The sequence below is a fragment of the Oncorhynchus tshawytscha genome, linkage group LG14 (genome assembly GCF_018296145.1).
Source record: "Oncorhynchus tshawytscha isolate Ot180627B linkage group LG14, Otsh_v2.0, whole genome shotgun sequence".
Classification (NCBI taxonomy): domain Eukaryota; kingdom Metazoa; phylum Chordata; class Actinopteri; order Salmoniformes; family Salmonidae; genus Oncorhynchus; species Oncorhynchus tshawytscha.
This window is the reverse complement of record NC_056442.1, coordinates 6,747,115-6,771,605: the sequence shown is the minus strand read 5'-3', so window position 1 is coordinate 6,771,605 and position 24,491 is coordinate 6,747,115. Positions and strand designations below refer to the sequence as shown.

The window sequence follows — 24,491 nt, the reverse complement described above, 5'->3', positions numbered from 1 at the left end:
CCCGCAACCGCAGGGCTCTCCAGAGGGTGGTGCGGTCTGCCCAACGCATCACTGGGGTCAAACTACCTGCCCTCCAAGACACCTACAGCACCCAATGTCACAGGAAGGCCAAAAAGACCATCAAGGACAACAACCACCCGAGCCACTGCCTGTTCACCTCGCTATTATCCAGATGGCGAGGCCAGTACAGGTGCATCAAAGCTAGGACCGAGAGACTGAAAAACAGCTTCTATCTTAAGGCCATCAGACTGTTAAATAGCCATCACTCGCACATTAAAGGCTGCTGCCCTACATACATAGACTTGAAATCACTGGCCACTTTAATAATGGAACATTACTCACTGTAGTATAATTTACACATTTTGCTTTACTCATCTCATATGTATATACTGTATGTTGTTCTATTCTACTGTATCTTAGTCTATGCCACTCTGACAATGCTCGTCCAAATATTTATATATTCTTAATTCCATTCCTTTACTTAGATGTGTGTGAATTGTGTGTATTGTTGTGAAATTGTTAGATGTTACTTGTTAGATACTACTGCACTGATGGAGCTAGAAACACAAGCATTTCGCTACACCCGCAATAACATCTGATAAACAAGACAATTTGATTTGAAGCCCATAACCATGTGTGTGAGGTGTATACTTTTGTTTCAAAGTAGATTTGTTTAAGACTACCAAGAAACACTCTGTGTGACCCTGATTTAGCCCACTGCAGTAAAAGTACACGCAGGGAGCATGGCACTCTCTCTGCAAACACACATAGATGACACTGCACAGCAGCCAGTGCATGCACAAACACCATCCCCCGTTGCTATGATACCAGACAGTAGTAATATTTGCATTGCATATTAAATGGAACTCAGATCCCCCAGTCCTGAAGTGAAATGGTGACTTTATAATTAAATAATAATTTGGATGAAGTAAGAGAGATGGAATTCTAGAGATATGGTTCCAATCGTCACTAAGGCAGAATAGAAAGCATTACATTATTTTTTTTAATAATCTCCCTCAAGCTGTGATTTTGCTGAAGATGGATGGTTTAAAGTGGATATGCAGCTGTGCAGTTTAGGTGCTTAGTGCACTCATTCTGATTTCCATACAGTCTCTCCTTTTGGAGGATGTACAATGCCCCTTGGATTTCAGACCCCTAGATTTCTTCACATTTTGTGTTACAAAAGTGGGATCAAATGGATTATATTTTTGGTCAACAATCTACACACAATACTCTGTAATGTCAAAGTGGAATCTAAATTCAATTTTTTTTTATAGAGTAATAAAAATAAAATATAGTCATTGCATAAGTACTCAGCTCCCTGAGTCCATACACGTTAGAAACACCTTTGGCAGCGATTACAGCTGTGAGTATTACTTGGTAAGTCTCTAAGAGCTTTACACACCTGGATTGTGCAATACTTGCCTATTATTCTTTTCAAAATTCTTCAAGCTCTGTCAAGATGTTGAGGATCATGGCTAGACAGCTATTTTTATAAGTCTTGCCATGCTATTTCAAGCAGATTTAAGTCAAAACTGTAACTTGGCAACTTGGGAACATTCATTGTCTTCTTGGTAAGCAACTCCAGTGTTGATTTGGCCTTGTGTTGTAGGTTATTATCCTGCTGAAAGATGCTTAGCCCTATCCATTTCTTTTTATCCCGAAAAACTCCCCAGTATTTGCCGATGTCAAGCATACCCATACCATGATGCTTCCACCACCATGCTTGAAAATTAGAATGGAGTTACTCTGTGATGTGTTGTGTTTACCACAAACTTAAGGCTTTGTATTTAGGCCTAAAAGTGTATTAATTTGCCATGTTTTATTACTGTCACGTTCATCGTAAAGAGGAGACCAAAACGCAGCGTGATTAGAATAAATTCTTTAAATGAAGTAACACGAAGAACACTTAAACAAACTAACCAAAACGAACGTGAAGCTATGCACAACGAGTGCAGACACAGGCAACTACTCATAGACAATAACCCACAAACTATCCAAGGCATATGGCTACCTAAATATGGTCCCCAATCAGAGACAACAATAAACACGCACCTCAGGGCGAGTGCAGGGAGGAGGCACAGGATACACTGGATCGTGGAGACGCATTGGAGATCCAGAACATAGAGCTGGCTCAATACGTCCTGGCTGGATGCCCATTCTAGCCCGGCAACTGCAAGGAGCTGGAATAGAGCGCACCGAGCTAGAATAGTGCACTGGAGACGCCGTGCGCATCTCTGCATAACGCGGTGCCTGACCAGTTACACGCTCCCCAAGGTAAGCACGAGGAGTTGGCTCAGGTCTCATACCTGACTCAGCCAATCTCCTCGTGTGCCCCCTCCAAAAAAAATCTTGGGGCTGCCTCTCGGGCTTCCGTGCTAGCCGTGTACCCTCAAATCGTTGCCGTTCCTCCCGTGCTTTCTCCACCTGCTTCCATGGTAGGGTCTTGTCCCTTGCCATTACCTCCTCCCAGGTCCAGGATGTCCTCCACTCCTCTTTCTCCCGGATCCAATATGTCCACTCCTTTTTGGCATGCTGCTTGGTCCTTGTTTGGTGGGTTATTCTGCCACATTCATCGTAAAGAGGAGACCAAAGCGTAGAGTGATTAGAACATATCACCCTCATCACACCCTGACCTAACCAAAATAATAAAGAAAACAAAGATAACTTAAGGTCAGGGCGTGACAATTACTTTAGTGGCTTGTTGCATACAAGATGCATGTTTTGGAATATATTTTAACTTTGTATATTTGTGTTCTTCTTTTAACGCTGTCAGTTAAGTCATTATTGTGGAGATACTACAATGTTGATCCATCCTCAGTTTTCTCCCATCACAGCCATTGAACTCTGTATCGGTTTTAAAATCACCAATGTCCTCATGGCAACATCCCTGAGCAGTTTCATTCCTGTCTTGCAGCTCAGTCTTTGTAGTTGAATCTGTGATTGAAATGCAATACTTGACTGAGGGATCTACAGATTATGTATGTACAGTATGTGGGACAGAGGAAGGGTTTGTCATTTCAAAATCATGTCAACCCTTATTATTTCACACAGAGTGAGTCCATGTAACTTATTATGTGATTTATTAAGCCAAATTTGACTCCTGAACTAATTTAGGCTTGCCTAAACAAAGGGGCTGAATACTTATGCGTCGATAATATTTAATATGTTGTTTCCACTGAGAGGAAGGGTAGAGCTGCTGCTTTCAAGGAGCGGGACTCTAACCCGGACGCTTATAAGAAATCCCGCTATGCCCCCGGACAAACCATCAAACAAAGCGTCCATACAAGACTAAGATTGAATCCTACTACACCGGCTCCGACGCTTGTCAGACTACAAAGGGAAGCACAGCCGCGAGCTGCCCAGTTACACAAGCCTACTAGACGAGCTAAATGACTTCTATGTGCGCTTCGATGCAAGAAACACAGAAGCATGCATGAGAGCACCAGCTGTTCCTGGCGACTGTGTGATCACACTCTCCGTAGCCGATATGAGTAAAACTTTAATTAAACAGGTCAACATTCACAAGGCCGCGGGGCCAGGTGGATTACCAGGATGTGTACTCTGAGCATGCGCTGACCAACTGGCAAGTGTCTTCAATGACATTTTCAACCTGTCCCTGACCGAGTTTGTTTCAAGCAGACCACCATAGTCCCTGTGCCCAAGAACACCAAGGTAACCTGCTGAAATGACTACCGACCCGTAGCACTCACGTCTGTAGCCATGATGTTTTTTGAAAGGCTGGTCATGGCTCACATCAACACCATTATCCCAGAAATCCTAGACCCATTCCAAATTGGAAACCGCCGCAACAGATAATTGGATGATGCAATCACTATTGCACTCCACACTGCCCTTTCCCACCTGGAAAAAGGAACACCGATATGAGAATGCTATTATTTGACTACGGCTCAGTGTTTAACATCATAGAGCCCTATAAGCTCATAACTAAGCTAAGGACCCTGGGACTGAATACCTCCCTCTGCTACTGGATCCTGGACTTCCTGGCGGGCCGCCCCCAGGTGGCAAGGGTAGGTAACAACACATCTGCCACGCTGATCTTCAACACAGGTGCTTCTCAGTCCCCTTCTGTACTCCCTGTTCACCCATGACTGCATGGCCAAGCACGATTCCAACAGGCTGGGTTTCTGTATATCCCTTTGTGACATCTGCTGATGTAAAAAGGGCTTTATAAATACATTTGAACACCATCATTAAGTTTGCCGACGACATAAAAGTGGTAGGCCTGATCACTGACAACGATGAGACAGCCTATAGAGAGGTGGTGAGAGACTGAAAGTGTGGTGCCAGGACAACAACCTCTCCCTCAACGTGACCAAAACAAAGGAGATGATCATGGACTACAAGAAAAAGAGGGCCAACCATTCCTATTCTCATCGAAGGGGCTGTAGTGGAGCAGGTTGAGAGCTACAAGTTCCTTGGTGTCCACATCACCAACAAACTATCATGGTCCAAACACACCAAGACAGTTGTGTAGAGGGCAAGACAATGCCTATTCCCCCTTGGGAGACTGAAAAGATTTGGCATGGGTCCTCAGATGCACCATCGAGAGCATTGGTTGCATCACTGACTGGTATGGCAACTGCTCAGCATCCAACCACAAGATGCTACAGAATGTAATGCGTACGACCCAGTACATCACTGGGGCCAAGCTTCCTGCCATCCAGGACCTCCATAACAGGCGGTGTCAGGGGAAGGCCCTAAAAATTGCCAAGGGCTCCGGCCATCCTAGTCATAGACTGTTCTCTCTGCTGCCGCACAGCAAGCGGTAGCAGAGCGCCAAGTCTAGGTCAAAAAAGCTTCTTAACAGCTTCTACCCCCAAGCCATAAGGCTCCTGAACAGCTAATCAAATGGCTACACAGACTATTTGCATTGACACCCCCTTTTTTTTCATGCTGCTGCTACTCTGTTTATTTTCTATGTATAGTAGCTTTACCTCTACCTACATGTACATATTACCTCAATTACCTCTGTATATAGCCTCGTTACTGATATTTTATTGTTGCTCTTTTATATTTTTTAATAATTTGTTTTTGTCTTTTTGCTTCCATTTATTTAGTAAATACTTTCTTAATACTTATTTTTCTTAAAACTCCATTGTTGGTTAAGGGCTTGTAAGTAAGAATTTCACTGTAAATGTTTTATTCGATTTTTTTATCTAAAAAAAGATTTAAAAAAAAAAATATATATATATATATATATATATATATATAAAATTTCTTCCACTTTGACAATACAGAGTATTTTGTGTGTATTGTTGAAGAAAAATGAAAATGAAATCAATTTTAATCCCACTTTGTAACACAATACAATTTGAAGAAATCCAAGGTGTCTGAATACTTTTGCTAATAGCCAGGTCCCTTTTCTCCCACTAATCACCAATAACACCTGTTCAGCAGGTTCACAGTGCAATGATAACCTTGTTACTATCGACACCAGTCTACTGTTATTTATCAATTATGGCTGGTACACTCCTAGAAAAAAGGTTGTACGTAGAACCGTATAGGGTTTTTCAGCTTGCTTCCACTGGGGAACCCCTTTTGGTGTGGTGTCTTCATAGAACCCTCTGTATATGGTTCTACCTAGAACCCTCAATGAATTGCTCTACCAAGAACACATTCATCATCTGAATGTTCTCTGATGCAATGCAGAGTTCTGTATTGGACCAGGTCTAATTGTGGTCTTTAATTATGCAAGGACTGCTATGAGTCATAGATGGCCATCATCTATCTGCTAACAGAGGAACAGGAACAATTCCTCTGAAAGAATGAGGTATGTACAAGGGCTAAAAGTTCCAACCTAAAAATCGCCAAAATGCGAAACAATCCTTTCCCTGTACCAGTTTAAAAGAGGCTTTGAGAGAAGGAGAGAGCCAAGGTAGGTGAGCAGAGCAGGATTCACCTTGTAAATTAATCAGTCTGACAGCCGAATTCACACTGCCAGGCTGTTTAGAAATTCAGATAGGCCTGAATTGTATTTTATTCATACCCCATTCAATCATGGGATTGCCCACTCCGCATTTTCGGCAGAGGTGCTTTTGAGGAACTGGGAGTCTGACCCTAATAAGCATAGCCGCTATAAAAAATACTTTTTAGACAAAATTATATTTATCCTGTCTGAACTGACATACAGTTGAAGTCGGAAGTTTACATACACCTTAGCAAAATATATTTAAACTCAGTTTTTCACAATTCCTGACATTTAATCCAAGTAAAACTTCCCTATTTTAGGTCAGATAGGATCACCACTTTATTTTAGAATGTGAAATGTCAGAATAATAGAAGAGAATTATTTATTTATTTCAGCTGTTATTTCTTTTATCACATTCTCAGTGGGTCAGAAGTTTACATACACTCAATTAGTATTCGGTAGAATTGCCTTTAAATTGTTTAACTTGGGTCAAACGTTTCGGGTAGCCTTCCACAAGCTTCCCACAATAAGTTGGGTGAATTCTGGCCCATTCCTCCTGACAGAGCTGGTGTAACTGAGTCAGGTTTGTAGGCCTCCTTGCTCGCACACACTTTTTCAGTTCTGCCCACAAATTATCTATAGGATTGAGGTCAGGGCTTTGTGATGGCCACTCCAATACCTTGACTTTGTTGTCCTCAAGCCATTTTGCCACAACTTTGGAAGTCTGTTTGGGGTCATTGTCCATTTAGAAACCCATTTGTGACCAAGCTTTAACTTCCTGACTGATGTCTTGAGATGTTGCTTCAATATATCCACATCATTTCTTGCCTCATGATGCCATCTATTGTGTGATGTGCACCAGTCCCTCCTGCAGCCAAGCACCCACACAACATGATGCTGCCACCCCCATGCTTCATGGTTGGGATGGTGTTCTTCAGGCTTGTAAGCATCCCCTGTTTCCTCCAAACATAACGATGGTCATTATGGCCAAACAGTTCAATTTTTGTATCATCAGACAAGAGGACATTTCTCCAAAAAGTATGATCTTTGTCCCCATGTGCAGTTGCAAACTGTAGTCTTGCGTTTTAATGGTGGTTTTGGAGCAGTGGCTTCTTCCTTGCTGAGCAGCCTTTCAGGTTACGTCAATATAGAACTTTTGTACCTGTTTCCTTCAGCATCTTCACAAGGCCCTTTGCTGTTGTTCTGGAACTGATTTGCACATTTCGCACCAAAGTATGTTCATCTCTAGGAGACAGAACGTGTCTCCTTCCTGAGCGGTATGATGGCTGCGTGGTCCCATGGTGTTTGTACTTGCGTACTATTGTTGGTACAGATGAACGTGGTACCTTCAGGCATTTGGAAATTGCTCCCAAGGATGAATCAGACTTGTGGAGGTCAACATTTATTTTTCTGAGGTCTTGGCTGATTTATTTTGATTTTCTCATGATGTCAAGCAAAGAGGCACTGAGTTTGAAGGTAGGCCTTGAAATATATCCACAGGTACACCTCCAATTGACTCAAATGATGTCAATTAGCCTATCAGTCCAAGCTGTTTAAAGGCACAGTCAACTTAGTGTATGTAAACTTCTGACCCACTGGAATTATGATACAGTGAATTATAAGTGAAATAATCTGTCTGTAAACAATTGGTTGGAATATTTACTTCTGTCATGCACAAAGTAGATGTCCTAACCGACTTGCCAAAACTACAGATTGTTAACAAGACATTTGTGGAGTGGTTGAAAAACTAGTTTTAATGACTGCAACCTAAGTGTATGTAAACTTCCGACTTCAACTGTACATAAAATAAATAAAAATACTAGAGAGCATAACATAGCTACAGAGGATCAACAGCATCTAAAAAATAGCTGGGGATTTACATTTTATCACAAGCACTTACAGCTGGGAAGGCTGAAATTTGGGCTGCACGCACACCAAATAAAGAACAGCTTGTTGCGTTGTGGCCATAGATAATAGTCCTTTGAAGGATTTTGGAACCTCTAATCCTGGCACTTGACTGTTAAACTCTTGAGTACACAAGCAATGGCTGCCAGACCTGACTTGAATGGGAACTGCTCTCTATGGATGATATTTTTATGATTGGTTGCATCTGTCAGTTTGCCTTTTGCAAACTTCAAAATATAAACACGAGAAAAACGCAAGCCAAACATTTCCAAATCAAATGCCTACTGCTGAAAAGAGAAGACTAATCTGAAGCTAACAAAAAAAACTTTTTCAACAACTTTTAAGCAATTCTGAGCAAACGGCCCTGTAAGTAGCTTAACTGAGATATTGGTAAGAGCACATGGGCCATCACAGATGAGTAGCCAATGCTAAATCTTCATCATTGGACGAGTCAGTGTCACTGGAAAGTTTATTTAGCATCCTATTGTAGCCTATACTATATATATACACTATACAGTACCTTTGGAAAGTATTCAGACTCCTTGACTTTTTCCAAATGTTGTTACATTTCAGCCTTTTTCTAAAATGGATTAAACAAAATCTACACACAATACCCCATAATGACAAAGCAAAAACAGGTTTTTAGAAATTTTAGCAAATGTATTAAAAATAAATAACTGATACCCTTACATAAGTATTCAAACCCTTTTCTATGAGACTCGAAATCGAGCTCAGGTGAATCCTCTTTCCATTGATCCTCCTTGAGATGTTGCTACAACTTGATTGGAGTCCAGCTGTGGTAAATTCAATTGATTGGATATTATTTGAAAAGGCACACACCTGTCTATATAAGGTCCCTCAGTTGACAGTGCATGTCAGAGCAAAAACCAAGCCACGAGGTCGAAGGAATTGCCCGTAGAACTCTAAGACAGAATTTTGTCTAGGCAAAGATCGGGGGAAGGGTACCAAAACATTTCTGCAGCATTGAAGGTCCCCAAGAACACAGTGGCCTCCATCATTCATAAGTGGAAGAGGTTAGGAACCACCAAGACTCTTCCTAGAGCTGGCCGCCAAACTGAGCAATCGGGGGAGAAGGTTCTTGGTCAGTGACCTTTTCTGGTAAGGTTTCATTTGAATGTAGGGTTTTGGCCGACTGAGCTAAAGCCCAGGCGTTGACGGGTTACTCACTTGGCTCAGCTTTGGCAGGAGACGTGTGGTTGAGTCCCTCCAGAGAGTCACTGCTGTCCTCCTCTAGGATGTAGTCAAAGTTGAGGATGAACATCATGACCATGCCCTCCTCGTTCTTCACTGGGATGATGTGGGTGTTACACAGGAAGTCAGAGCCTACGGGACAGGAAACAGGAAAAAGAGAACAGAAGGGAAAGGTCAATATTTCTATACATCTTTATAAAACTTTCCTCATTTGGGAAACATTGTGTTTTTCCAACCTGAAGGTATTTAGTAAGAAGCCCTATATGAATTCAATCCTTTATTATCAGCAGTGTGCTGAGGCTGAACAAAACATTCTTACTGTTAACATTGTACTATCCTAAGAGATTCTCATTGTCAAATGCATTCAGTCTTCCGCCTTAATTCTTAGTCCCTTCCTGTGGATAAGCGATAACTAAAACCCCTCAAAATGGATTGCGTTATAACCAATTATGGTTCACTGCAATCAGCCTAATCCCTGTCTCATTAATGACATTCAAGTCATCGACGGGACTCAAATAAACGAGACCACGTCACCCTTTAAAATGTAATTAACATGTGTTAATGTTCCACATTCATCACAAGGCAGCATCGCCCCCAGAGTTAGTGGTGGTTTGTGATCGAAGCCCAGTGGGCAGGATATGGCCGGCGCATCCCGTATGAAAAAGGAAAATGATGCACTTCAAACACTCTGGGTTATATTGAGATTGAAATAGCAGACAACAACACTAAAATAGTCCCACAGGTGTATTTCAAGCACACTGAAAACCCTGAATGTGCATTGCAAATGATAAGTCATGCAGGACTTGTACGCTTGCATTGGTCACTGTGTCAAAATTAATGAGGGACACTGCGAGATGAGAGTGAAGACAAATAGATTATGTTTAACGTATCCTCTGCCTACAATGGAATCTCTGTCATTACTGTGATGGCCTCTGTCACAGGCGTATGTTTTATATATAGATCACATGGCATCTCTTCTCTTAAAGTGCTTCTCTCTCAAGCAGATCAAAGTTCTGCTGTCACCGCCAGCCTATTAATAGCTCGGCATGGTCCCACGGGACAACCAGCCCTGCCAGTTTTACACCATGAAAAACACACATTACCACCAGGAAACACACACATTTACATTACAGCAGACACTCTGAGCGACTTACAGTATTGAGTGCATACGTTTTTATACTTTTTACGTACTGGTCCCCCATGGGAATCGAACCCACAACCCTTGTGCTGCAAGCGCCATGCTCTACCAACTGAGCTACAAAACGCACGCACACGCGCACGCACGCACGCGCGCACGCACGCACGCACGTACGCACACACACACACACACACACGAATGCAAGCAAGCACACACATACACGCACACACTACCAAGAAACACCCACACACACACATCGCCACCAGTCCCTGTGCTCTCCTGTCTGTATCACCAAACAACAACACCAGCGACCAACCAACCATCCAATTGTTCTCCCCTCACTGGGGCTTCATGATTCTATTTGGGGCCCCAGAATTCTCTAGGCCCTAATAATAATCAGTGCCAGCAATATTGGACAAAGCCATAAATGAAAGGGGAAACACATGCAGGGCTGCACTACATCCACATTAGAATAACCCACTGGAGCAGGGGAACAGAGAGCAAGAGAAGCATTTTGCAATTTAAGCTTAAGGGAAGGATTTACTACACAACCTTTGTGTTATATCGGCGGGTAGCATTTGTACAGTATAAATGAATCCAGAGGGCCAAAACCAGTCCAGTAAACCCCTACAATATTAGAAAGATACAGAGCAAAATCCAAGACTTAAGAGTTGGGTTCTTAGCGACTGAATTCTTCGCCAAACAGTTGAATTTCACAGTGCTCTGACGCTCTGCCACAAACAAGTTAAATAAATTGCTAATCCACCACCACAACAGCAACCCCCCTACTACTACTATACCCTACAACCCTTTACCCTATCCTTCTAGCTACCCCCTACACCTCCATAGCGCTCTTCAGCTCTGTCAATGTAAACCTGTGTGTATACCTCAGTGTGTGTGTGTGCGCGCATGACAAAATGTATCTGTCTGAATCTATCAACATCAATTATTCAGCAATTACTATGCTGTAGGAAGTAGAATGACTTGTTATGGGTGTGCAGGGCTGTGTATGGAGGCTGTGGTGTTTATGGAGACTGTGGTGTGTATGGAGGCTGTGGTGTGTATGGAGGCTGTGTTGTTTATTTTTTAAATTTATTTTACCTTTATTTTACTAGGCAAGTCAGTTAAGAACAAATTCTCATTTTCAATGACGGCCTAGGAACAGTGGGTTAACTGCCTGTTCAGGGGCAGAACGACAGATTTGTACCTTGTCAGCTCGGGGATTTGAACTTGCAACCTTTCGGTTACTAGTCCAACGCTCTAACCACTAGGCAACCCTGACGCCGTTTATGGAGCCTGGGGTGTGTATTTAGGCTGGGTGTGTATGGAGGCTGTGGTGTGTGTGGAGGCTGTGGTGTGTATGGAGGCTGTGGTGTGTATAGAGGATGGGGTGTGTATAGAGGATGGGGTGTGTATGGATGCTGGGGTGTGTATGGAGGCTGGGGTGTGTATGGAGGCTGGGGTGTGTATGGAGGCTGGGGTGTGTATGGAGGCTGGGGTGTGTGTGGAGCTGGGGTGTGTGTGGAGGCTGGGGTGTGTGTGGAGGCTGGGGTGTATGTGGAATCTGGGGTGTGTGTGGAGGCTGGGGTGTGTGTGGAAGCTGGGGTGTGTGTGGAAGCTGGGGTGTGTGTGGAGGCTGGGATGTATGTGGAGGCTGGGGTGTATGTGGAGGCTGGGGTGTATGTGGAGGCTGGGGTGTATGTGGAGGCTGGGTGTATGTGGAGGCTGGGATGTATGTGGAGGATAAGGTGTTATGGAGGCTAGGATGTATGTGGAGGCTGGGATGTTATGGAGGCTGGGGTGTGTGTGTTATGAAGGTGGAGGGATGGTGGAGTTGTGTGTGATGATAATGATGGTGCTTTATAAACATTACATCGTGTAATCTGGACTGACCTTGGTGACACTAGATTTGCATGTCTGCCTTTGCATGTGGGAGTGCTTCTGTGTGTGTCTGAGTGTGATTCTGTGTTGCGGCGTGTGTGGGTTGAATCAATCTCTCTCAAATTCAAATTATTCAAATGAGAGTTATTATCACGAAGGAGTCATGAATGGAGCAATCCCATATGTAGCACTGCAGAAATCCCATATCAATCACGGGGTACAAATCTATCTGTCTGTCTGTCCGTCCGTCTGTCTGTCTCGCTCTGTCCCTCTTCCTTTCCCAGCCCTATCTACCTCCCTCTATCTGATGTGAGAAATGAGATGACTACCTACACAGCCTCTCTTCAGCAGGACACCTGATGTATTATAAACAGACTGATCAAACGATCCCTGCAGGTGCTGATGCTAATTTCTGCCTGTATATTCAGTCTCAACAGCAGATCCGACACACACACACACACACACACACACACACACACACACACACACACACACACACACACACACACACACACACACACACACACACACACACACACACACACACACACACACACACACAGCCTACCAGTAGCATTAATTAGGCAGATGTTCCCTGTCCAGCTAAATGTAATAGGCCATGATGAAGCTGATTTACATGGTGCTATGTAATGGGAGAACACACCTGTAAATACAATACATCACTGAGGAAGACATGGGCCTGTATTCATGAAGCGTCTCAGAGTAGGAGCGCTGATCTACGATCAGGTCCTCTCTGTTTGTCCAATCGTGTTATGAAAATGGGCGCTGGTCTTTACAGTGTTGTACCTAGTAGGTATTTCTCTATACAGCAGCATACAACCGCGGTATTGGAAACTTACTATAGTAGAATTCAATCGATCTTGTTTACTTAAAAAAGAACATCAACATATTTTTGGGGATTCAAGTAATGATTTAGCATTTGAATGACTTCACGTTCTTCCTCCCCCTACAATCTCTCTACTCTACTGAGTCAGAGAAGGGGGCTGAAAGCCTAATAGATGTCCTTTGTTATTTCCTCTCCAAGGTTAGTGATGGCCAAACGCACCGGAACATGCTGACTTACAGTTAGTGATGGCCAAACGCACCGGAACACGCTGACTTACAGTTAGTGATGACCAAACGCACCGGAACACGCTGACTTACAGTTAGTGATGACCAAACGCACAGAACACGCTGACTTACAGTTAGTGATGACCAAACGCACCGGAACACGCTGACTTACAGTTAGTGATGACCAAACGCACCGGAACACGCTGACTTACAGTTAGTGATGACCAAACGCACCGGAGAACGCTGACTTACAGTTAGTGATGACCAAACGCACCGGAACACGCTGACTTACAGTTAGTGATGGCCAAACGCACCGGAACACGCTGACTTACAGTTAGTGATGACCAAACGCACCGGAACACTGACTTACAGTTAGTGATGACCAAACGCACCGAACACGCACTTACAGTTAGTGATGACCAAACGCACCGGAACACGCTGACTTACAGTTAGTGATGACCAAACGCACCGGAACACTTACAGTTAGTGATGGCTGACAGTTAGTGATGACCAAACGCACCGGAACACGCTGACTTACAGTTAGTGATGACCAAACGCACCGGAACACGCTGACTTACAGTTAGTGATGGCCAAACGCACCAGTTAGAACACGCTGACTTACAGTTAGTGATGGCCAAACGCACCGGAACACGCTGACTTACAGTTAGTGATGGCCAAACGCTGACTTACAGTTAGTGAACACGCTGACTTACAGTTAGTGATGACCAAACGCACCTTACAGTTAGTGAACACGCTGACTTACAGTTAGTGATGGCCAAACAGTTAGTGATGACCACGCACCGGAACACTTACAGTTAGTGATGACTGACTTACAGTTAGTGATGACCAAACACACCGGAGAACGCTGACTTACAGTTAGTGATGACCAAACACACCGGAGAACGCTGACTTACAGTGAGCGATGACCAAACGCACCGGAACACGCTGATTTACAGTTAGTGATGGCCAAACGCACCGGAACACGCTGACTTACAGTTAGTGATGGCCAAACGCACCGGAACATGCTGACTTACAGTTAGTGATGGCCAAACGCACCGGAACACGCTGATTTACAGTTAGTGATGGCCAAACGCACCGGAAACACGCTGACTACAGTGAACACGCTGACTTACAGTTAGAACAAACGCTGACTTACAGTTAGTGATGACCAAACGCACCGGAACACGCTGACTTACAGTTAGTGATGGCCAAACGCACCGGAACACGCTGACTTACAGTGAGTGATGGCCAAACGCACCCAAACGAGTTAATGACCAAACGCACGCTGACTTACAGTTAGTGATGACCAAACGCACCGGAACACGCTGACTTACAGTTAGTGATGGCCAAACGCACCGGAACACGCTGACTTACAGTTAGTGATGGCCAAACGCACCGGAACACGCTGACTTACAGTTAGTGATGGCCAAACGCACCGGAACACGCTGACTTACAGTTAGTGATGGCCAAACGCACCGGAACACGCTGACTTACAGTTAGTGATGACCAAACACACCGGAGAACGCTGACTTACAGTTAGTGATGGCCAAACGCACCGGAACACGCTGACTTACAGTTAGTGATGGCCAAACGCACCGGAAAACGCACGCTGACTTACAGTTAGTGATGAAACCAAACACGCTGACTTACAGTTAGTGATGACCAAACACGCTGACTTACAGTTAGTGATGACCAAACGCACCGGAACACGCTGACTTACAGTTAGTGATGGCCAAACGCACCGGAACACGCTGACTTACAGTTAGTGATGACCAAACGCACCGGAACACGCTGACTTACAGTTAGTGATGACCAAACGCACCGGAACACGCTGACTTACAGTTAGTGATGGCCAAACGCACCGGAACACGCTGACTTACAGTTAGTGATGACCAAACGCACCGGAACAGTTAGTGATGACCAAACGCACCGGAGAACGCTGACTTACAGTTAGTGATGACCAAACGCTGACTTACAGTTAGTGAACACGCTGACTTACAGTTAGTGATGACCAAACGCACTTACAGTTAGTGAACAAACGCTGACTTACAGTTAGTGATGACCAAACGCACCGGAACACGCTGACTTACAGTTAGTGATGACCAAACCAAACGCACTTACAGTTAACACGCTGACTGACTTACAGTTAGTGATGACCAAACGCACCGGAACATGCTGACTTACAGTTAGTGATGACCAAACGCACCGGAACACGCTGACTTACAGTTAGTGATGACCAAACGACTTACAGTTAGTGACGTGAGAACGCTGAGAATGCTGACTTACAGTTAGTGATGACCAAACGCACCGGAACACGCTGACTTACAGTTAGTGATGACCAAACGACTTACAGTTAGTGAGACCAAACGCTGACTTACAGTTAGTGGTGACCAAACGCACCGGAGAACGCTGACTTACAGTTATTGATGACCAAACGCACAGGAACACGCTGACTTACAGTTAGTGATGGCCAAACGCACCGGAACACGCTGACTTACAGTGAGTGATGGCCAAACGCACTTACAGTTAGTGATGACCAAACGCACCGGAACACGCTGACTTACAGTTAGTGATGACCAAACGCACCGGAACACGCTGACTTACAGTTAGTGATGGCCAAACGCACCGGAACACGCTGACTTACAGTTAGTGATGACCAAACGCACCGGAACACGCTGACTTACAGTTAGTGATGGCCAAACGCACCGGAACACGCTGACTTACAGTTAGTGATGGCCAAACGCACCGGAACACGCTGACTTACAGTTAGTGATGGCCAAACGCACAGTTAGTGATGGCCAAACGGAACACGCTGACTTACAGTTAGTGATGACCAAACGCACCGGAACACGCTGACTTACAGTTAGTGATGACCAAACGCACCAGCGCTGAACAGTTAGTGCCAAACGCACCGGAACACGCTGACTTACAGTTAGTGATGGCCAAACGCACCGGAACACGCTGACTTACAGTTAGTGATGGCCAAACGCACCGGAACACGCTGACTTACAGTTAGTGATGGCCAAACGCACCGGAACACGCTGACTTACAGTTAGTGATGACCAAACGCACCACGCTGACTTACAGTTAGTGATGACCAAACGCACCGCTGACTTACAGTTAGTGATGACCAAACGCACCGGAACACGCTGACTTACAGTTAATGACCAAACGCACCGGAACACGCTGACTTACAGTTAGTGATGAAACCAAACACGCTGACTTACAGTTAGTGAACAAACGCTGACTTACAGTTAGTGATGGCCAAACGCACCGGAACACGCTGACTTACAGTTAGTGATGACCAAACGCACCGGAACACGCTGACTTACAGTTAGTGATGACCAAACGCACCGGAAACGCTGACTTACAGTTAGTGATGACCAAACGCACCGGAACACGCACTTACAGTTAGTGATGACCAAACGCACCGGAACACGCTGACTTACAGTTAGTGATGACCAAACGCACCGGAACACGCACTTACAGACCAAACGCTGCTGACTTACAGTTAGTGATGGCCAACGCACCGGAACACGCTGACTTACAGTTAGTGATGACCAAACGCACCGGAACTTACAGCTGACTTACAGTTAGTGATGACCAAACGCACCGGAACACGCTGACTTACAGTTAGTGATGACCAAAACACGCTGACTTACAGTTAGTGAACACGCTGACTTACAGTTAGTGATGACCAAACGCACCGGAACACGCTGACTTACAGTTAGTGATGACCAAACGCACCGGAACACGCTGACTTACAGTTAGTGATGGCCAAACGGAACACGCACAGTTAGTGATGGCCAAACACGCTGACTTACAGTTAGTGATGGCCAAACGCACCGGAACACGCTGACTTACAGTTAGTGATGGCCAAACGCACCAAACGCTGACTTACAGTTAGTGATGAAACGCACAAACGCTGACTTACAGTTAGTGATGACCAAACACCGCACGCTGACTTACAGTTAGTGATGACCAAACGCACCGGAACACGCTGACTTACAGTTAGTGATGGCCAAACGCACCGGAACACGCTGACTTACAGTTAGTGATGGCCAAACGCACCGGAACACGCTGACTTACAGTTAGTGATGACCAAACACACCGTTAGTGATGACCAAACGACCGGAACGCTGACTTACAGTTAGTGAAGGCCAAACGCACCGGAACACGCTGACTTACAGTTAGTGATGGCCAAACGCACCGGAACACGCTGACTTACAGTTAGTGATGGCCAAACGCACCGGAGAACACTGACTTACAGTTAGTGATGGCCAAACGCACCGGAGAACGCTGACTTACAGTTAGTGATGACCAAACGCACCGGAACACGCTGACTTACAGTTAGTGATGACCAAGCGCACCGGAACACGCTGACTTACAGTTAGTGATGGCCAAACGCACCGGAACACGCTGACTTACAGTTAGTGATGACCAAACGCACTGGAACACACTGACTTACAGGTAGCGATGCACATTCGAGACCCACATTGGCTACCTGATACTGGTGATAAAAGCATAGCACTCTGGCATACTAACAAATGAGCATAACTGATCTAATCAAATGTAGAGTACCATCTCAAATTACTACTGCATTATTCAATTTGACCTGTGAATGGTTCCATATGACTTATTACTGGCCATAGCTTATTAGGTCTAGCCATAACTTATTAGGACTAGCCATAGCTTATTAGGACTAACCATAGCTTATTAGGACTAGCTATAGCTTATTAGGACTAGCCATAGCTTATTTAGAGAGGGAATTCCCATTAAGCTGAACTGTTTATGTGTTGCCACATGCCAACAACTCTCTATGTTGGAAACAACTAAGTCGGTTTAAAGAAAAATGCATTCGAATATGCAAGTTCATAAGAAACAAAAAGAGAAACTATTCATTTGTGGGTCAATACAGGCTCATCCAAACATACACACACACACAAATCATACTGTATAAACAGCAAATACCTTCTCACACTCAGAACGCAGAACGCAAACAGGCCAATACGTCGCACACATTGCTACTTTGTGTGTGTGTGAGAGAGAAAGAGAGAGAAAGTCTGACCCTAAGCCCCATGAGGATGTGGTGGGTCTGAACTATTTAAACATGTTCCACTCGGCTTCATTTCCTCTCCAGACTAGCTACCTAGATTATCGAGACTACCTGGAAATCCTGAAAATATGTAATCTCACAGAAAGTAGGGAAGGATTCAGCTGCCCCCTGGCTGGTGGCATGGCATATGTTATGGCTATACATGCCACAGCAAGTCTAAATGACTGGAAGAGAGAAAAGACAATGTGTATGTGTTTTTATTCAAATTACACTGACGGTAGTTAATTGAAAAGCAACAATGATCTCACAAATTGAAGATACATTTTGATGTTTGTCCAACTGTAGATACCAGCATTTGTCACATCGAGAAAAGTTAAGGAAAAGGACGACTCCTAATACTTTACGTTATTTCTCCTGTCCTAGTCAAGTTTTCTACGTCTAGTTGAAATGAGTTAGAAACACTTTCAAACTGCTACTGTATAGTGACTGATGCCTTGCAATCCATTTGATGAACAACAGGGGGTTTGGGAGTGTGGTCCATCATTCTGAGTTGAAAGGTGTGTGTGTGTGTGTGTGTGTGGGTGTGTGTGTGTGTGTGTGTGAATACACAACAAAGTGTCCTATGTGTGCTTACTGCTCATAAATAAATATAGCATTTGGGGAAATTTCCGTTTCAAGATGCTGGAAAATGTCATTAGATTCCATTTCCACTATCAATAATTAAAACAATGGTGTTCATCAAGAGGCTCCATCTCAGCAGCTGAAGCACACAGGCAGTCAGTCCCTGGTCCCTTTAAGAGAGAATCATCAACCCTTTCAAGTCACCTTCTCTCGGTCTCTCTCTCTCTCTCTCTCCATCTCAGCAGCTGAAGCACACAGGCAGTCAGTCCCTGTTCCCTTTAAGAGAGAATCATCAACCCTGTCAAGTCACCTTCTCTCTGTCTCTCTCTCTCTCTCTCCATCTCAGCAGCTGAAGAACACAGGCAGTCAGTCCCTGGTCCCTTTAAGAGAGAATCATCAACCCTTTCAAGTCACCTTCTCTCTGTCTCTCTCTCTGTCTCCCTGTTCTCTCTCTCTCTCTCTGTCTCTCTGTATCTCCCTCTCTCTCTCTCTCTCCATCTCAGTCTGTCTGTCTGTCTCTCTGCCCCCCCCTCGCTCCCTCTCCCCCTCCATCTCTGCCAGTTCCACAGCTTCTACCATCTACACTACAGTACAACAACCCACCTAGGAGACAATTGCGTACGGATAGTTCTTGACAGATGGTTCCATAGATAGGTATATACTGTGAACGTCTCTGCAGTGGGAGTCATTTTAGATTGCGCTCTCAGAGGACAGTGGACGGTGGTGGGAAGTTAGAGTAGAGGGACGTAGGGAAGTGACACTGATGAGACCTGAGGCGTGCAGCAATGAGGGAGCTAGCTGATGGTTGGTACCGTATTGGCCTAAGGGCATAAACCACAGTAGAAGCTAATTCCTGACAGCTGTCAGTGCAGGGGAGAGGGAGAGAGCTGTTTCAGGAGCTGCTCGGGACGAGATTATTTCACCTCCGGAGTGAAAATTGTAGTCCCACTTCTAGTTACAGTACCGCACTTCAATTCCAAGTGGTCGTCGGGTTTAGGTGTTTTTAATTTAATTGACAAGGAAAGGAGGAAGGAGAATCCACATGTTTCTTGGTCCTTTTTTATTTGTGTTATAATTTCCTCCTCCAGCACCCGCGTGCTGGATCTGCATGTTCTCCCTTTCTCTCTTTCAAATTGTCAAAGCTTCCTTAATGGTCGACTAGACGCTTTCCGCCCACCTTCCGAGAGAGAGAGACACTCAAGCAGCCCAGTCTTTTTCTAACAGGCAGCATGGAGGCTCCAGAAATGTAATCCTCCCTCCAGGGGACATTTAAAAACACAAAGAGCGGAGAGCAACTGATCCTGGAGGGAAGGGAAAGCGCTACTCTAACCCAGGGTTTCCCACGTTCTAACTCCATTAGGCGGGCCCCTCCCATGCAGCTCTGTGTCCTTGCTCTGGTTTGTATTTGTTAATGCCCAACGGTTCAAGTAGTTGCTCCCTGTTTCAGTCCATGTTGCTTTCATTTGGTGCCTGGTGAATACGACCCTGTCCATGTCCTGAATGGATTGATGAGGTGGTGCTACTTTTGATGTTGTTCGTCTGTTGGATGCATTCAGCACCATACAGTGTCCCTGCGATCACAAATGGCCGACTCGTCAAGAAAACAACGGAGAGTGATTGAAGGCTCAGTGGGTTCTAGAAAGAACCGAGCTCTGAGTGGAGCTAGAAATACACAGTGTATACAAAACATGACAGACTGACCAGGTGAATCCAGGCGAAAGCTATGATCCCTCATTCATGTCACTTGTTAAATACACTTCAACCAGTGGAGATGAAGGGGAGGAGACAGGTTAAAGAAGGACTTTTAAGCCTTGAGACAATTAAGACATGGATTGTGTGTGTGTGCCATTCAGCAGGGGAATAGGTAAGACAAAAGATTGAAGTTCCTTTGAATGGTGTATGGTAGTAGGTAGCCAGGCACACCGGTTTTTGTCAAGAACTGCAACGCTGCTGTGTTTTTCACACTCAACAGTTTCATGTGTGTATCAAGAATGGTCCACCACTCAAAGGGCATCTAGCCAACTTGACACAATTGTGGGAAGCATTGGAGTCAACATGGGCCAGCAACTCAATATTAGGAAGGTGTTCCCAATGTCTGGGTATGCTCAGTGTATACATCATGACACTCCAGACGAAATCAGACTAGACATATGCTGGCGCTACATAGGCGTTGCATAATCTACCATCGTCTTTCCAAAGAGGCTGATTTACACTTGAGTAGGCTTCAACATACTACATGCTCATTTCAGTATTTTACCAATGTTGAAATGTAGAGGACACCTGCTGAAATGTGTTGGCAGCTAGCTGTTTGTACCTAACACATACAGCATCTTTTTCATTCAATGCCACTTCTTCACCATTTGCCCAAGTCCAAACTTTCAAGTAGGGAGAGTCTATGGCCGTGTTTGAACACCCGCACTTGTCCATGTCTTTAGTCCACGTTTTGAGTCTCGAGCAACGAAACACGGATATCCTACAGCCCATAGCCTTCCTTTGGAGAGCAACACTTGACGCAGATTCAAATGGACAGAAGTGAGGAGAAATAGCAAGCAGTAAATGTCAGCGTTTTGCCAATGCAAATGTGCTTTGATAATCTGGGCGTCAACTCTAATTGAGAAGAATGGCAGAAGTGATGAAATAGGTCGGGGTGCCCGGGGCGTTCTCTTATGGCATTGGAGGGTTGGCTGATTCAATCTCCGTCAAAGGCAGTCCTTGGGCTGGGCTAAAGTGTGGATGCCAGCTTGGCATTTAGCATTAGTAATGGGCTGGTGAGTTCCTGGGAGGCGAGCCCAGGGTTGGGTAAGTTACCTTCTAAATGTAATCCGTTATAGTTACCTGTCCAAAATTGTAATCAGCAACGTAACTTTTGGATTACCCAAACTCCGTAACGTAGTCTGATTACATTCAGCTACTTTTAGATTACTTTCGCCTTAAGAGGCATCAGAAGAAGACACAAGTGCATGTTACCAATTGAGCCACATCTATTGCAGGATGAATCAATGTTAAAGTTTACACAGCTGGCCATATATGGATGTTACATTTTAATTTATGGGTTGGTTATGAGGGCTTCTTCTAACCCATTGCTTTCTACTGTACTACATATAATAATATGATTAACATTATATCTTTTCATTAAAAACAAAAGTCTATCAGAATTCCAGTCATTCCAATAAATGTTATACCACTTGATCTTCAATAATATGTCAGTATAGATATAGGCACATATTTTTTAACCTGAGCATAACTCCAAAACTACGGACTAATTAGCAAAGACTTACTCTGTTTATGATTTTGTTGTCATGGAGGACTGACTGGGCTTATTGATTTGAGTTGAAGAATAAATGCTGCGCTCATGGAGTGGGCTGCTTTGAGCACTACTGAGTGCTATTTACATGTGAAAATGAATGCCATATGCTGCATTTGCTTTAGGTCTGTTGTTGACCTTTTTTTTGGTGACACCTTGATATCTTGATGACATGCAGCTGTTTAAAGGGGAAATCCACAGATGAAACAATAACCAAATGACTCCCCACCTCTGTTTTGGTATAAAAAAAACTGAGGGATGGTCCTGGAGAAATGTAACCACTCTCTGGTTAATAGACAGAACTATGGGTGCAAGAACTGACCCTCCATGATATCAAAAGTATTGTTTTAACCATGTTAAGAGGCCATAGAGTGTTTGTTAGCATTTACAATATATCTACTTTGTGCGGTGACACAAGTCATTTTTCCAACAATTGTTTACAGACAGATTATTTAACTCATAATTCACTGTATCACAATTCCAGTGGGTCAGAAGTTTACATACACTAAGTCGACTGTGCCTTTAAACAGCTTGGAAAATTCCAGTAAATGCTGTCAGGGCTTTAGAAGCTTCTGATAGGATAATTGACATCATTTGAGTCAATTGGAGGTATACCTGTGGATGTACTGTATTTCAAGGCCTACCTTCAAACTCAGTATCTTTGCTTGAAATTATGGGAAAATCAAAAGAAATCAGCCAAGACCTCAGAAATACAATTGTAGACTTCCACAAGTCTGGTTCATCCTTGAGAGCAATTTCCAAACGCCTGAAGGTACCACGTTCATCTATACAAACAATAGTACGCAAGTATAAACACCATGGGACTACGCAGCCATCATACCGCTCAGGAAGGAGACGCGTTCTGCCTCCTAGAGATGAACGTACGTTGGTACGAAAAGTGCAAATCAATCCCAGAACACCAGCAAAGGACCTTGTGAAGATGCTGGAGGAAACAGATACAAAAGTGTCTATATCCACAGTAAAACGAGTCCTATATCGACATAACCTGAAACAAGGAAGAAGCCACTGCTCCAAAACCGCTATAAAAAAGCCGGTTTGCAACTGCACATGGGGACAAAGATTTAACCTTTTGGAGAAATGTCCTCTGGTCTGATGAAACAAAAATAGAACTGTTTGGCCATAATGACCATTGTTATGTTTGGAGGAAAAAGGGGGAGGCTTGCAAGCCGAAGAACACCATCCCAACCTTGAAGCACGGTCGTGGCAGCATCATGTTGTGAGGGCGCTTTGCTGCAGGAGGGACTGGTGCACTTCACAAAATAGATTGCATCATGAGGGAGGAAAATTATGTGGATATATTGAAGCAACATCTCAAGACATCAGTCAGGAAGTTAAAACCTGGTCACGAATTGGTCTTCCAAATGGACAATGACCCTAAGCATACTTCCAAAGTTGTGGCAAAATGGCTTAAGGACAACAAAGTATGTAAACTTCTGACCTACTGGGAATGTGATGAAAGAAATAAAAGCTGGAATAAATCATTCTCTCTACTATTATTCTGACATTTCACATTCTTAAAATGAAGTGGTGATCCTAACTGACCTAAGACAGGAAAGTGTTACTAGGTGTCACGACTTCCGCCGAATTTGGCTCCCCTGCCTGTTCGGGCGGTGCTCGGCGGTCGTTGTCACCGGCCTACTAGCTGCCACCGATCCCTTTTTCGTTGTCTGTTTGTTTTGTCTTATTAGTTTCACCTGTGTCCTGTTGTATGTGCTTAATGAGCTTCCTTATTTAAAGTACGTGTACCCGCCCTTGTTTTGTGTGGGATTGTATTTGTGTTACATGTGTGCGTTAGGTAGAGGTGTTTGTATTTCTGAACTTGGCACCCTGTGTTTTGGGTAGTCACATTTACTGTCCGCGCCCTGTATTTTGGGCTTGTTTATTTTTGTGCCATATTAAAGAGCACCTTTTCCCAGTGGAACTCTCTGCGCCCGATTCCTTCCTCACCCACCTAGTTCCGCGTGACACTAGGATTAAATAACAGGAATTATGAAAAACTGAGTTTAAATGTAGTTGGCTAAGGTCTATGTAAACTTCTGACTTCACCTGTATATATACACTACCGTAGGTATATACACTACCGTTCAAAAGTTTGGGGTCACTTAGTCATTTCCTTGTTTTCTGAAAGAAAAGCAAATTTTTTGTAAATTAAAATAACATCAAATTGATCAGAAATACAGTGTAGACATTGTTAATGTTGTTGTAAATGACAATTGTAGCTGGAAACGGCTGAATTTTATGGAATATCTAGATAGGCGTACAGAGGCCCATTATCAGTAACCTTCACTCCTGTGTTCCAATGGCACGTTGCGTTAGCTAATCATTTTTGTATAGTTCATCATTTTAAATG

General features: G+C 44.1%; 1 protein-coding gene across 1 annotated transcript in view; it reads right to left on the bottom strand.

The window, feature by feature from the left end:
* The window catches only part of LOC112267709 (potassium voltage-gated channel subfamily H member 7), a 99,836-nt gene that overhangs the window by 64,562 nt on the left and 10,783 nt on the right, over nt 1-24,491 (bottom strand). Inside the window, exon 3 of the mRNA XM_042296970.1 lies at nt 9,026-9,181. Within this exon, the coding sequence (XP_042152904.1) occupies nt 9,026-9,181 (156 nt within the window). The remainder of the gene's footprint in view (nt 1-9,025; nt 9,182-24,491) is intronic.